The sequence below is a fragment of the Ailuropoda melanoleuca genome, chromosome 1 (assembly GCF_002007445.2).
Source record: "Ailuropoda melanoleuca isolate Jingjing chromosome 1, ASM200744v2, whole genome shotgun sequence".
NCBI lineage: Eukaryota > Metazoa > Chordata > Mammalia > Carnivora > Ursidae > Ailuropoda > Ailuropoda melanoleuca.
The window spans coordinates 52812568-52827930 of NC_048218.1; the positions used below are offsets into that span (position 1 = coordinate 52812568).

A 15363-nucleotide genomic window follows, 5' to 3' on the forward strand; every position below is an offset into this window, starting at 1 on the left:
GTTGAAATGTATTTAAGATGAAATAGGGACACCTGGGTGGCTCAGTCAAACTGTCTGACTTCGGCTCGGGTCATGATCTCAGGGTCCCAGATGGAGCCCCATGTTGGGTTTCCCACTCAGTGGGGAGCCGGTTTGTCCCTCTGCCCTTCCCCCTGCTCTTGTTTTCTCTCTCGCTCTCTCTCTCAAATAAATAAAATCTTTAAAAAAAAAATGACATCAAGATATCTTCCGATTTGGGAAGACGTGACCATTATTTTTCAGTGACGAGACCAGCAGGTGCAGAGGACAGAAATTGGGTGGACAGTATCCAATCAGGGCACATTGGCTCCCAGGTCTTCCTCCTGTGTCTCTTAGGGCTGACCCATCAATACAACAGTTTCCTGGGTAGTTCTTATGCGTGTTTGCCCAAAGGTTACAGAAGCATCCTCCCTGAGGAGGCTGAGCTGCTTATAGTGTTTCCATAAAAACCTTTTATTTTGTGATGGTTTGTTTCACTTTCACTTTTCGAGTCCCACTTCAGTGATCACAGTTTTTGGCGCCACCTGTATGATGAGTGGCAACAGGCTAGACTAAGCACTGTTGACTTTAGGCACAGTGGGCGGGTGGCCCTACCTCCTTCCAAACCAGGCTCTGGAAGCTCTGAGCAAACTGTATCAGGAGATAAGAACAAATATTTTCATTGTATGGCTTTAAAATGGACAATCCACAACCAATCTGCAACCAAAGTTGATGATGGGTAAGGAAGGAAGCCTTTTCTACTTAGACAGGTGCAGTCTTTGGCAAAATCTCCTGCAAGCAAAACACTTTCTGTTTTCATTTTAGCATTCTGTTATGTAATTAGACAAATTCTTAACAATCCACAGCCAACTCTTCTTTCCAATTATCCTTCTGGTAAGATTTTGTAGAAATCTGCAGCAGTGAGACAACTCTAGTGAATGTGATTTAATGGCTTGTGTTAATGTTGGAGAGAGTTTTAGGTAATGTTTATTCTGTCAATCAGAAGATGAAGTTATTATTGCCTTTGGTTAACCTATAGTTGTCAAGCCCAGGGTAGGGAGGTGGATAAGAGCCACAGAGAGGGTGAGATGTTCCTGCAAATGGACTAGGAAGAATGCAATAGACAATGTCCAAAGACTTTTCTTTGAGGCTATCCAAAGGAACACGGTTAAGTTTATATTTCTGTATTTGAGCTACCAGACCCCTTGTGGACACAGAACTGTCTGGAGATGTCTGATACCAACTGGCCTTGTGCCAGAGTAGGGTTCATAAACTCCCTGCATCAGAATCACATGGGGACAATGAACAATGCTAGAAGCTGGCCCCCACACAGCAGCATCAAAACTACTTGGGATGGGACCCAAGTGTCTGCATTTTAATATGATCCCCAGGTGAGTCTGATGTATCCTAAGTTTTGGGAACCACGAACCTAAGCTGTTTTTCTTATAGATGTCTTTTTTTGTAGGCAATGTTATCAACTAGGTATCTAAGTGGCTGTGGTAATTGTGACTTATTCTCACTTGAACTTACATAACCTTATTAAGACTAATTAGGAAAAGTATGACCCACATGGTCCAGTCTCAGAATGACACAGGCACACAAATACAGCCTAGCAATAAAAAATTAATGTCAAACTAACAGCAAGTCTTTACTTTCATTTCTGGAACAAACACAAGTTGCAAGAAGTGTATGGATTTCTTCACAACACCCCCTTCCTCTCTCAGCTGCTCCCGCACATACATCCTGCTGCTTGATCTTCAGCAACCTCCCCTGCCCACTGCCTTTGTGGCCAACCAGAGCATGAAAACCCTTCAGCCTTTCACTTTCCCAATTTGTCTCATAATTCTGCGTCACAAATCCTAAAACGTTAGTTTGGCAATGGCAGGATCCTCCTTTGAGGTTGAGGGCGGGGAGGAAACTGGGCATACGCAAAACCATTCTCAAGAGCCTCGGAAAGGGGAGTCTGGGAGCATGTGTACAAAAATAATGTGAATCCCCCCACATTTATAGATTTATACGTTATGTTCTTGGGACGGAATGGGTTAAAGGGAAGAGTTAAACAGGGCCAAGATATGGAAGCATGACAGTTTCTCGGACTCCAAAGGGAGCTCGGTCCATTAATACATTATGAATCATTTTGTAGAGGGGGTGAAAACAAGGGAGAGAAAAAACATCTGGAGACTTCGAATTCAAGCTTTCTCGTGGTTTCTAAAATGTATGGGAACTATAAGGCAAACCTTTTACATCTATAAAGAAAGTATAAAAAGATAAAAAATATATGATTTTTTGTTCTTTCTACCATTAAAGAGATGAAACTTTAGAAGTCTAATACAGTAAAAAATAAGGAAAACAAAATCTATTCTGTTCTATCCAGCAGAAAATCCACAAGTGGAATATATGATCTCCAGGCAATGTTCACAACCTGCCGTAAATCACAGTTGCTTTCAGGATATGATCAATTTGAAATGCAGATAGAAAGTTAAATCATAAGATGTATATGCATATTAAACAATTATTATTTATTACTAGGTATAAAGGCTATAAAATCTACTATATATATATATATATTTCAAGCACTGTGCTAGTCACTTTCCAAGCATCATCTCTAATTCTAACAGCAGCCTGACAGGCGGCCTTATTATTCTTAGCATATAGAGGAAAAAATGGATTTTCAGAGAGGCTAAACAGACTAGTCAAATAACAACGTTAGGACACAGTGGATCCAGGATTTAAATTCAGTCAGCCTTACTCTAAGGCTTTTGTTCTTTATTCCACCCAGTATTTACTGCCCTCAAAACGCCTTACAACCGAGTTCTCCTTCTGGAGGAGATGTCCGTACAGATGGAACACATTCAGTGCAGCGTGCTGTTCCGGATTCACATGTGTAAACTATTTGGCAATACAGTCGTACAAAGTAAGTGACCCAATGTCTGAAGGTACCACACCTTGGCGCCTGTGCTCCCTGCATACCCGGTGCTGCCCAAGGGACAGCTGGCCTGTGTGGTGGGAGTTGCTGAGTCTCGGAGACACTGTGAGCCCAGAGAACTCTTGGGGCCACCACTTCCAGACCTCCCTCACCTGGCTTGCACAGCCACCTGGCTCAGCAGGACAAAAGGTGTTCCCTCTGCTCTTGCCTCTCCTGCTCCTTGGTATCTTTGATGAACACTTCTGTCCGTTTTAGAAACCTTAGCCCCCTCTCCCTATCCAAGGGTTTAGCCTCCAGCACCCCAGAGATAGTAGCCCTCCTACGTTTCCCTGCAAATTTCCCCAGCTGGCCCTCTGGGACCTGAAGCCCACACATTGGTATAGCCAAATCTGTCATGTCTTCAGCTCCGCTCTTGGCTATGACTCTGCAGGGTCCCTTTGCTGTGTGGCCGGTCTTGCTTTGGCTCAGCACTTCCCCCTCTTCAGGGCCTCACACATGCTTTGCAGCCCTGACTGAACCCTCCATTCTCCCCACTTGGTAAAATGCCCAGGTAAGATGTCACTGTAGATATCATCTGATATGCCAATGTGGTCTTGCATCACTCTCTGTGTGCCTGAGATGCCCCCAGAAACAGATATTGAAATGTCATCTCAATACATTTCAGAGATATCTGCTTTGGAGTTTTGTCCCAGGGATGGAGCCACAAATTTATAATCTGGGTAATGTCCTTACGGGAACTTGGCTTCATTTCATAGATTCAAATTGTGGAGTTTTAGTTCTAGAAATAGTCCTTAATTTGCAAATAATAGTAAAAATAACAATCATAATAATCATAATGACAATGACAGCTATTTTTTTTTTAAAGGAGATAGAAGTCTATTGAACAAACTGCAAAGTAGCAGTGGGCAGGACAGTAAGGGAGAGACTGCCATGAGACAGTGGCGGGGGCTGGAGTTAAAAGAGGAAAGTTGAGGAGGAATGGGAACAAATGGAATTTTCCTTTTTTGAGACCTGTGTCCTGGTGTAAGTAACCCATTTGTCAGCTAGGGCCTACGGCCATTCTGAGGTGGGTCACCTAATGTGTCTGTTGTATCCAGCCAGGGGGTTGGGAGTCACTGTGGGCCTTTCTACCTTGCTCAGGTTTCCACTGTCCAAGTAGATTGACTCAAAGTGGCCTCTACATTCCCCCTGACAGATCGACAATGACAAATCCTTGGCATTTGAGTGGAGGTCTCATCTTCAGTAGCTGCTTCATGCTGAATGAGGGGTGTAGACATGTCCCTACCTGTGGGTCAACGTTGGTAAGTTGGGAATTTAATAGGAGTTATGGAAGGCTGAGGCTGCTGTGTCTAGAGTTGATAACATATGGGAGTTTCCTTGAGCAGACAGGATCATCCATCAGCTTGAAGTTACGGCAGTGAGGGAGTCTTGACACCAGGCAGGGAGACACCAGGGTCTTGAATCTTGAGAGCTGCCGGTGAGAAGATTTTTAGATGTCTGGCTTAAAGCATCATCGGATGGTGTGGGAACAGGCAGCAGGAATCAGATGGGTTTTTCTGGTTTGTAATTCACATGTCTCTGCTGATCCTTTTGAATGGCCCTTAGAGCCATAGGCACAAAGATCGTCTATACATGAGTTTTGTAGCAGTTTCTCTGAAGCTGACCTCAAGTTGTCCAGCATCAGTTTTTAGGGCTTCTCTTCCAGGAGGCCTCCTTAACGAGGACAATGACAACTACTGATGCTGATGTAAAATTTGCTACACACACAGCCCAAGCATTGTGCTTTACATTCCTGAATTCAGTTAACCCGAAAAAGGCCCTGAATGATATATACCAATAAGCACAGTGTCCTGGGGTCTAGTGACACCAAGACCATAGAAAGAGGGTTGTTATTACAAGAACTAGGGGTCAGACCCCATTTGTTCTAATGTACCCTATAAGGAAAACAATCTGAATCCAACAAAAATTCTCCAAACTATCCCAATTAAAACTATCCCCTCTCACCACATTAATGTTCTACTTTTCACAGAATCACTATCTGTGAAAAATTCATGAATTGCCACAACCCCTAACCTGAAGACATTTCAATGTTTTCATTCTTTCACATGTGACACTTTCCAATGGCATTTTAGCAGCTTTGGCAAGTCAGCAGCAACACAGGAACTGAAATGTCTGCTCAGATGGTCAGAGTAAGGAAACCCAGACAGTTAGTATAAGCACATTATATGACTGATCAGTAATCGTCAGTGATATTTAATTTGCATTTTAGGAACAGCCAAAAAACTAGGCAATATAAGGGCCATCTCAATTTTGTCAAATGCATATGAATACTTTTTAAAAAACTTTTGTGAATTTTTGAAATCTGTAAGAGAAAAGTTATGTTCAGCATATATGAACTAGCCCATTTTCACCTACAGACACTTTTACTAACAGCAAACCTAATCTCCATCAGCCATGGAATTGCTGGAACATCCTGAAAAGAGACTCAGCTCTTTAAGATGAGAAATATACTGCTGGGTTGATAGGTCGGTTCTATAACATGATCCTTATGCAGATCAAATACAGTTGTTCTTGACCATGACTATACAAAACTCAAGGGTTCTGGGACAAAGGGTTTCTCGTTCTTATCAAACAAGCTCACAGTCCTGAATAGGTTTCCTGGATACCAATCAGGAAGCCCTGGGCATCTGCCCCCAGCATGCAGCCAGCTCAGCGGTGTCTGGACCACCGTGAATTAGAAGCCAATCTCAGGTGCTTTGGGGGAAGGCAATTCAATTGTCTGAGTTTGATCACTTTTGAATGGGCTAACTATGGAAGACAAACCAGTGACTACAGCCAAGGCAGCCTTTTGCAAGGAACTTCCTTAAGTAGCCAATGTGTCTCCCTAAGCAATATTGTCACAGATATAAAATCCAGCCTTCCCCTAATTCAGACAGCTTGCTGTCTCCTAAGAGCGTTATTTCCCATGGAAGAACCTGGATCCTTGAGTCTTTACCGAATAGAAGAGGTAAACAGAGGCGGGACGGATGGTGGGACGTATATACCTGTATTACTTGCTTCAAGGCTGTTTCTCTATGACTGTAACTAAAAGAACAGTCAGAGGAACTGCCTCTGAATTAATAGATTTGGACCCAGAGTGCTTTTTTAAAATGTATCCATGCTACAAAGCTCTTGGTAGCAGAAATGGGCTTAGAGCCCATCTTTCTAGCACTTTGACAGTGGTCTTTCTGGCATAACTGTGATGCTCCTACCTGCACGCACATTCAAACCGCCTGGCAGTTTAAAACAAAAAAACATTGTTTTGATTCGGTGGGGCTAAGGTGGAGACCCAGCCAGTGGTCATTTTAATAATAGCCCCAGGTGCTTCTAATATGGAGCCAGATTTGAGAACCACAGTTCCGACAGATTTTGTTCAAATACATGAGTTTAGATATATGTCAGCAGGTACAGCTGATGTCTTTAACAGGTAAAATTCTGTGAGAAGCTCAACCAACACTTTGATAATTGATGTTAATATGAAAATCCTTTGTAAATTACAAAGTGTTAAACAAATATGAGGTGTTTTATTATCACTAACAAATGCTTCCCGAGAGCTTCTAAGTTGGTCGTTCCGAAGCAGTAGGCTTGGTCTTTCCTCTTAAGGGACTGCAGCCTCCTGGGCTATAGATGGTCATTTGTTTCTAGTAAATGTGTCTTATGAAGAGCCGCAGTAATTGCGGTCACCCTGCAGGCCAGACAACCTGATAGTGTTAGAAGCTGCAGGGCAGCTGGGGGCTTAATGAACAGCAGCAATTATGACACAAGGTAAAAGCCAGGTTGCCTGCTCCAATTTTCAAGGGTTCTCACACAGAGACAAGCTATGGAACCAGCTCACCAGAGGTGACTTGCAAATTTCAAGTAAAGCTATAGCAGTCCCGTGCAGCTGTCCCGGGTTGAAGAGACCGCTGAAACTCTAAGATGATTCCCATTTAATTGATTTCATTCTGTGACTGGGAACCATTTGAAGGGGCCAATGTGCCCCCAAACAGCACAAATGACCATCTACAGCACTGGGGTCAATGAAAGAAGAGAAATGGTGGGCAAGCAACGTCTGCACCTGGAGGTACACCCTTTCATTTGGAAATTGAATCTGAGCTTGATAGAGAGTAAAGTTAATCTTCACTGTTATCAGACCCATGGCGGCTGGGGTCAGAGTTATCTGCATTTTACAGATAAATGCACCATCCCATGGTGGGCTATCCTGCATATTTTCCCAAAGTTTTCTCCTACGTTATTTCACATGCGCTCAGAGATAGTGTAGGCAGGACACATCTTATCTCAGTTTTAGAACTGACCACCCTGACACAGAGAGGTTAGGAGCCTTGTCCAAGATTACACACAGCGATCGAGTCAGAGCTGGGACAGGAGCCCCGCAGCCTCACCCCTCCTGCAGTGCCTCCACTGCCCTGGAGTGGCCCGGGCTTCATAGTACAGAGTCACGGAAAGGCTCATTAAAAATAGCAAGGGCTTCTAGTACACTAAGATTTGATTTGTGAACATATTTATGGATAAACTAGCACATATGTTAGTAGTCCTCTATCAGATCCTCTCCAGCTTCCCATTTACCCGTAACCACGTCTCTTTCTGGAACAGTTATCACCCATGTTTCTAAGAAATCATTCAATTCCCTCCTTCTTGATGCTCAAGATTTTCTGAGGAGGCGAACTTAAAGAACCTGAAAACTTGCCCTGTTTTGTTTTCTCCTAGTGTTTAAATGTATCCTAGTGCTGATGACAGCTTTTCTGGCTTAAACCATCACTCCATTTTTGGTTTGAGTTCCCAAACCTGTAAGTTCAGAGAAACCATTTTCTCTCGGTTGTAGACCTCGGAGTCTTACAAGGGGCAGAGCACTTTCGATCTTGGAGCTCCCAACGGCACTCTGTTCGGATAAAGCCCAGATGCCTAGATGTGGCCTAGAGCGCCATCCATTTACCTTCGTGCCCATCACAGAGTAAGAATGTCAGCGGGAGCCAGAGGGACGAGGGCTCGCTTTCTGCCCTGAGATTCTCCGGGCAAGTCACGACCAGCATCTTGGGGCCCGGCGTGCCTCATTGCTCAGCTGTGACGGGAGAACGCATGCAGCAAAACCACGGGCTGTCCGGACGCGTTAGAGATACCAGTGAGACGCCCGAAGTGTGCGGTTGCCAGGGTTGCTCTAGTAGTCACCCTCTGCCCCAGTGAGGCCCCCACATACCCTCCTCTCTCCTACCTGCTATTTTTAGCGGAGCTGTTCTCTTCGTTGAAATTCTCAACTCCTCTGCTAAAGCAATTTATGGTGCAGCCCTTGGAGTCGGACAGCCAGCGTTCCAACTCTGATGTGTCGTTTCAGGCAAGTGACTAAACCTCTCTGTGCCTCAGTCCCCTCACTGGGAAAATGGGAATGTGAAAAACAGTAGCTACATATATATTCTTGCAGTGAGGAATCTAAAAACAGTGAAGTGCTTAAAATGGTGACTAGTACAGAAGTGTTCAGTGTTAGCATTTATTAGTAATAATTCAAATTCTTCCCTTCTTCCAAAGTCCCAAAGTGCCTCAACCTCTCCAAAAAGCCTTGCCTGACTCTACATTTTAGCTTCTGTTTCATCTTCGGATCCCCGTAAATAGTGCAGGCCTGCTATAGTTTGTTATACTGCCTTATTTTACGCTTTGGCATTTAGTCACTGCATAACTTTAACCCTCAACTAGACTGTAAACTCTTTGGGGGTATAGAAAGTCATGTCTACTACCTACTTACCTACTCACCCCCAGCCCCACACCACTCCAAAACGTGAGTGTGATTTTTCTATCATTGCCTGTCCTGCAGGCATGACACTGGAGAGCTCCCCTGCCCCTCCATTCAGCCTGCCTGTCTAGGGAGAGGCTGGCCCATCAATCATATCCCTGCGCAGGGTCTAAAACCAGCCCTGTAGTACCTGAGACCCATCTAGATCCTTGCAACTAAATAGTATGCTTTGCCCTCTCCCAGTCTTTGATTCTTTACTACCTTTTATTACTTGAGGATGCATTTGCCATCCCACGAGTTAAACTTCTTTGAGGATAGGGGACAATTCCTATGCATCTTTGTGTCTGCGTTCCTTGCACCATGCCTCCAGGTGCACAGTAAATATTTGCAAATGCAGTGGGATAATAATGTGGTGTATTAAGGATGTGACTCTGCTCCTGCTAATCCCTTCTATCATCTAGCCCTCCCACAGTCAGTGAAAATATTCATTGCCTAAGACTTAAGTCACTGTAGCAGAAAAGCTGAAATCAAGTTCATTCTTAGCTCTTGACTTTCAACAGTTTAAGTCATTTAGGATTCAGAGCATAAAATTTATGCCATAAACAAAAGATTTGAAAGAATACATAATTAGAGCCAGTTTTCTCTAGTTTCTCTTGGGTCCTTCCAAACTAGATCAAGATTTCATAGACTGGATTCTGGAAAGAAGAGAGAATTGCAAGACTCTGAGGAATGGGAAGGGGGAGAGGACATTGCTCTATGAGGGCCAAGAATGGCTGGAGGTCTGGGTGACAGGAACACCAGATGGGTTTGGCAGATAGAAGAAGAGAAGCACCTGTGGTTCAATCACTCAGCTTGGGATGCTCTCTTGAGGTGTGAGCTGATTGTTAAATTTTCAGGAACTTTGCCGGCCAACTATTAAATGGCTGGTAGCATGAAACTGGCCACGGTGGGAGTATTTACACCATGGAAATCAGTATAGGTTACCAGGGCTTCCCCCCACCACCCCAGAGAAATAGTTATTAAACATTTCCCAGCACACCACAGTTCTTCCTCCATACTTTCACAATTGTAGGTCAATTTAAAAGTCAAGAGTTTAATTTTAATGACTAGTAAATTTTGTTCTCTGTATAGCCCACTGGTGTACCAAAATTACGGACTTCCTTATTTTACATGGAGTTAATAATTACCTCATCATTATCAGTCTGACACCGCCGGAACCTAATGGACAATCCAAGAAAAATGTGACAACCAATAATTACGCGTTTACAAAGTATTTTTGCCAAGCAAATGAATCTGAATACATTTGAGTTTCTACAGCTAAATATCAGTTTATGAGTAATATGAAGAATAGACAGCTCAATAGCACTAGAAAGCTAGAGAGCACAAGAAAGCAATCAACAAAATCCAGCATGCAAAACATTCTACAGAACCAACGACTCACTTTCCCCAGCAAATCAATGGCATAATGGGGGATTGGGGGAAGGAGATGTTTAGGGGATTATTACAGAAAAAAACAGACTTAAGAGTCATAGCTACCAATTTCCACCTATGGACCTGGTTTGGGTGAAAACTCAAATCAAGGGACAATAAAAAACAATAAAAAAGTATGCTTAAAGGATACCTGCATCCCTATGTTTATAACAGCATTATTTAAATAGCCAAGATATGGAAGCAACAGTGTCCATTGATTGATGAATGGATAAAGAAGATACACATCTATCTATCTATCTATCTATCTATCTATCTATCTATCTATCTATCGGTAGATAGATATATTTTTTTCCTTCTTAGATTTTAGGAGCTTCTTTTTATCTCTGTTTTTAAAAAATTCTCCACGTATACTGTAGGTTGATATCTTTCTATTTATTGTGCTGGGCCCTTGTGAAACATGTGTCTAGGTCTGAGAAATTTTTCTGGTTTTGTTATAATCTTACATTTTCTCTGGGCTCTTTTCCTGTGACTCATTCATTGGATATTAGACCTATTAATCCTAATCTAGATCTTATTTGATGAATTGCTATTTGGAATGATACAGGAAGGAAGTCAGGAAAGGTTGAATGGGCTAATCTGACCCAGCTGAAGGAGGGTGTAAAAGAAGTTTGGACGGAAGTGTCCTAGACACTCCTGAAACCAGTGGTTTGACAAAGCCACCAGGGAATCCTTGAGTCAAAGCCTGCTGACAAAGGAATCCTGTGTCTTAGGAATGGGTTGGCTTTATTATTTCTGCTGCACTCAATAACTGGTGGTAATCTAAAACCAAGCACGGACTCAGTGCACACTGTGAGGGATTTCGAAGCAATGCACCCAGGGTCCTGGTCATTTACCTTCCGGTTTGGTCTGAGGTGCCAACATCATGGCCGCTACTGTAAAGTAGGTCTATCATTACGGTGATGTTGAATGTGTTAGTCTACGTACTGTTCCTAGAACAGTGTCAGACACCTTTCAAGCATTAACTGTGGTTAATTAACTACTTTTAAGGAGTAACAAGAAGATGCCTGCAGGGGTGTGTGATCAGCCAAAGGAATTGTTATAAACTTTATGCTCTAAAAACTTTAGGATCTATTTATTTCTACTTTAAGCATGATTCCAACAGGTTTAGTTAACTAGAGTACATGCCAAAGCCAGGTTAGAAATGACAGTGTAAAAAGAGACTGGAAGCTCATTATTATTCAAAGAACGAGAAAGCTGGGAAAGGTGTGTCTGACAGCAGGGAAAGAGAAAAACAATAAAAAGCAAACACAACAAAAGCAGATATCTTTATGATTTTTAGCATTAGGAAACTGAGCCCAAGCAACTTCAATGGGCATGCGTGCTTCATGGTATTTCAAAAACATTAACAACCAACGTTCACAATAAATGACTCTGATATCAAAAAATGTTTTACCGGCACTTTGAGGAGGCAGGGAAAGTATGAAGTGCATTTTAGAATGATTTCCATCCAGAATAGTTAAAACCGTAGAGGAGCTCCACAGAAAGAGTAAATCCTCCAGGATTCTGGACAGCTGATAGTTTTATTGATCTAATTAAATATATGGCTTTGTTTTCCTACGCATAACTGCATATCATTTCTTACTATCACTTGACAATGAACAATCCTTACTCTTCTCATTTTACACCCTGATTTTATATCAAGATCCCCATACCTTGTGTGGCATCCATCATCACTGCCTAGGTTCACTTGCTTTTGCTAAGCAAACAAAATCTCTACGATAAATCATGAATACCAGCAAAACTTGCGAGTCATTTAAATTAAGCTCCTGAGCTGGGCTTGGCCGTCCTGTGGCTGTCACAGAGAGGACACTCCAGTGGCAGACCCGCACAGGCTGCCTGCCTGAACCCTGTCCGCCCCTCAACAGCAGGCTTCGTTGTTTCTGCCTAGTGCTCCTTTTTCCACGTTCCTGTTCTCACTCAGGAACCGCAGACAAGCGGTGCTTCCACAAACACTGCGCTAACAACCAAACCTCTGGCGTGGGATAGGTCACCAGCTACTTGGAAGAATAATGGAAAAAAATCTGATAACAGCTCATCTTCTAACCTCCCAGGAAGACTGTCGGAGTCTGAGAAGCTGCCATGTAGACCCACAGACCTCCGCTGTGAAAGAGGCGACTTTCTGCGGGCACAGTGGGACAGCAGCCGCGCACAAGGAGCAAAACGTATAGGATGGCAGAGAGAAGGGGCTGAGAGAGACACACGTAGGCAGAGACAGACAGCATGCCAGCGTGCACACAGTTCCCTGTCTTGGTCACTTGAGGCTGTTGTAACAAAAATACCATACACTGGGTGATTAAAGCACTCAGAAATTGATTTCTCACCGTTCTTTAAGCAAGGAAATCCAAGGTCAAGGATCAGGCCAATTCCCTGTCTGGTGAGAGCCCACTTACTGGTTCATGGACAGCCAGTCTTCTCACTGTGTCCTCACATGGACAAAGAAACTTCTCTGGGGTCTCTCTATAAGGGCACGAAGCCCAGCCATGAAGGTTCTGCCCTCATGACCTAATCACCCCCAAAGACCGCACCTCCAAATACTATCATATTGGTGCTGCGGGGGTTAGATTTCAACACATGAATTTGGGCGTGACAAACAAAAAAGGAAAGCTCATTTAGAATGGAGCCAGGAGGCCAGCAGGGGGAGCTCTCGTGCCCTACCACTCCTAGTCAGTTGCATACCCAACCAGAAGAGACTGGATCTTGCCTGTGGCTAAGGCTTCTTTACTACCCCAGCAGCAGGAAAAGAAGCGCCCTACCCCCACGCCGTAACAGTCCTGCGGAGGAGATACCGTCACAATTGAGACAATGAAAAGCCACTATACTTCAAACTGCCAGTTTCCTCCAACCGACTTTTTGTTTATAAAAGCCTTCCCAATCTCTTACCCTTTCCTCCGTACAAGAGTGTTCCTTCCTCTCCTTTGTTCTGCAGACATGCCTATGGTTCTGCCATAGCTTGCTTGTCCAAAATTGCAATTCTCTACTATTTCCAAATAATCCCATTTTTGCTGTTAAAAGTAACTGGCAGTTTTATTTTTAAGGTTATCCGGGCGGGGGCGGGGGGACACAAACATTCGGCTTATAGCCTATCTAGAACATATTTCAACATTATGAACAAAAGCAGAATCTGTCTCATTTTCCCACTAATTTGTGAGCTCCTTGGGGGCAGAACTGTTGTTGCATCTACACGAAGTAAAATTCAGGAGGAGGGTATAACACTGTCATGCTAAGCAAGCAGTGTTTCATTCCTGCTTGGTAACAGAGAACATGTCCTAAAAGAAATCTGTTCCCAACACTATTACTAGAATTAAAATAGCTGTTAATTTTGCCCAGGCTTAATTTTCCCCAGTTCCTGGCTGTTACCTCCTTTTAAGTCATCCGTTGTTTTGGTTTGTTGTCGTTGTTTTGTTTTTGTTTTGATTTGGAAAAGGGCTCAAAGGGCTATGCTAGATTCCATACATCCCAATGGGCAGCCAATTGTTTTAATTGTATTGAATTATCACTTCTTTCTCATCTATTCTCACACACAGCCTTCGAAAGTCATCGTTTTTCAATGAGTAATATTTCCCCTTTCCCTTTCATTCTAGATGGCATCAGCCCATTTTGAAATATACAGGTAAAAAAATAACTGAAACGCACAAGGAAAATTAGGCAGAATTTGAGCCTGCTAGGTCAGATTGTTACTTTTTTGGCTTTTTTTCTATTCCTTTTTTTTTCCTCATTTTTGTATTTTTACAAGTCTTGAAAATTAAATGTGCTGCAACTCCTCAGGAATGAGTAAATTCAAGACAGTAGTTGAGTCACAATCTTTAGAAACTAAAATTTATCTGAATTTAAAACCAAACTGTTTTGTTTTTTTCCCCAACTAAATTGGTCAGATATGAAAAAGCATTCCAGCATTCCAGCTTCTGAGTACAAACAACATGTTGGCGAATTTGTATTGATTTTACCTGCCAATCTAGATGCAATCACACTTTTTAAAACAGATTCCTGTAATTTGCTTTTCTATAAAATGTCACCAACGCATTAAATACTTTGAAAACAGTCTTTGTAAATCAATCTGCACTTATTAGATTTGTTTAAATGATAGCATTAGAATTCCATGCCGAGATTTAATTTGGTTTTAAAATAACTCCCTACATGCAGAACATTTCCAAGGGCGGAGAGGCTAGTTCCCAATTACTTTCATGCCGTCTGTGCTAAATGTGTTTAATGACTCACTTACCTACAAGCTGTGGGTTCTCTGAAGAGCTCCCTGTTCAGTGAGATGCACACGTTTTACCTCAGGCTATTTCAGATTTTCAAAAAGGGGAGAATGCAGAACCAAAGCCAAATAAAAACTAAAGGTCTTACCTTGTTCATGTCAAAGGTATTATAGACTTGATCAACATGTTGACTGGCCTTTGGATTCAGACCCTGCAGACCCAAGAGTGTCTTAAATTCATGCAGTGTTTGTAGGCCGGATGGATATTCCTTCATAAATTTTCTGTACCACACATAGGTCTCTTTAGCAGGAACTGCTGTCTGACCACCAGCTACGGATTCGCTATTTCCCATCGTGATTCACGGTCTCCAACTTTCTCTCAGGTTGTTTTCATGTAAGGTCCCTACCGATTTAGTTCCTCACTCTTCACTAAGCTAACATATGCCTTTAGAGAGCTACTCTAAACCTCTTACAGCTATGGGCTAAATAAGAACAGAAAGCCAGTGAGATTAACTCATCTGTGCAGTTTTAGGACTAGGTCATTTATCGCTAACTGATAGGACTGCGTTTACTGCCATTCAGAGATACAGTTTTCTGTGAAGGGCAGAGGCAACATTTTAGAAAGTGTTCTTTGCCATACTGTCAACCATAAATTATGCCTGCATAGTGGAGTGGGGTCTCATGGAAGGAACTCTGAGTTGGAATCAGGAAGCCTGGGCTCGAGGCCTTGTTCGCACTCACTGCACTGAAACATTACAGGCTCAGCGGTCCCAGCTGTAAAACAGTAACAAGAATATTTGCGTTTTCACACCTAAATATTGTGAAGATAAACTCAGATTAAAAAAAAATCTTAGAGGGAGGTTAAGATGGCGGAGGAGTAGGGGACCCCTTTTTCAGCCGGTCCCCTGAGTTGAGCTGGATAGGTACCAGACCAGCAGGAACATCCACGGAATCAGCCTGAGACGCAGGAAGATACATCTGGATCTCTAC

At 42.9% G+C, this 15363-nt stretch overlaps 1 protein-coding gene across 1 annotated transcript in view; it reads right to left on the minus strand.

Moving 5' to 3' along the window:
• The window catches only part of GUCA1C (guanylate cyclase activator 1C), a 29156-nt gene extending 14430 nt beyond the window's left edge, over positions 1-14726 (minus strand). Inside the window, exon 1 of the mRNA XM_002928481.4 lies at positions 14523-14726. Coding sequence (XP_002928527.1) covers positions 14523-14726 — 204 coding nt within the window. The remainder of the gene's footprint in view (positions 1-14522) is intronic.
• Between the last annotated feature and the right edge of the window lie 637 nt (positions 14727-15363).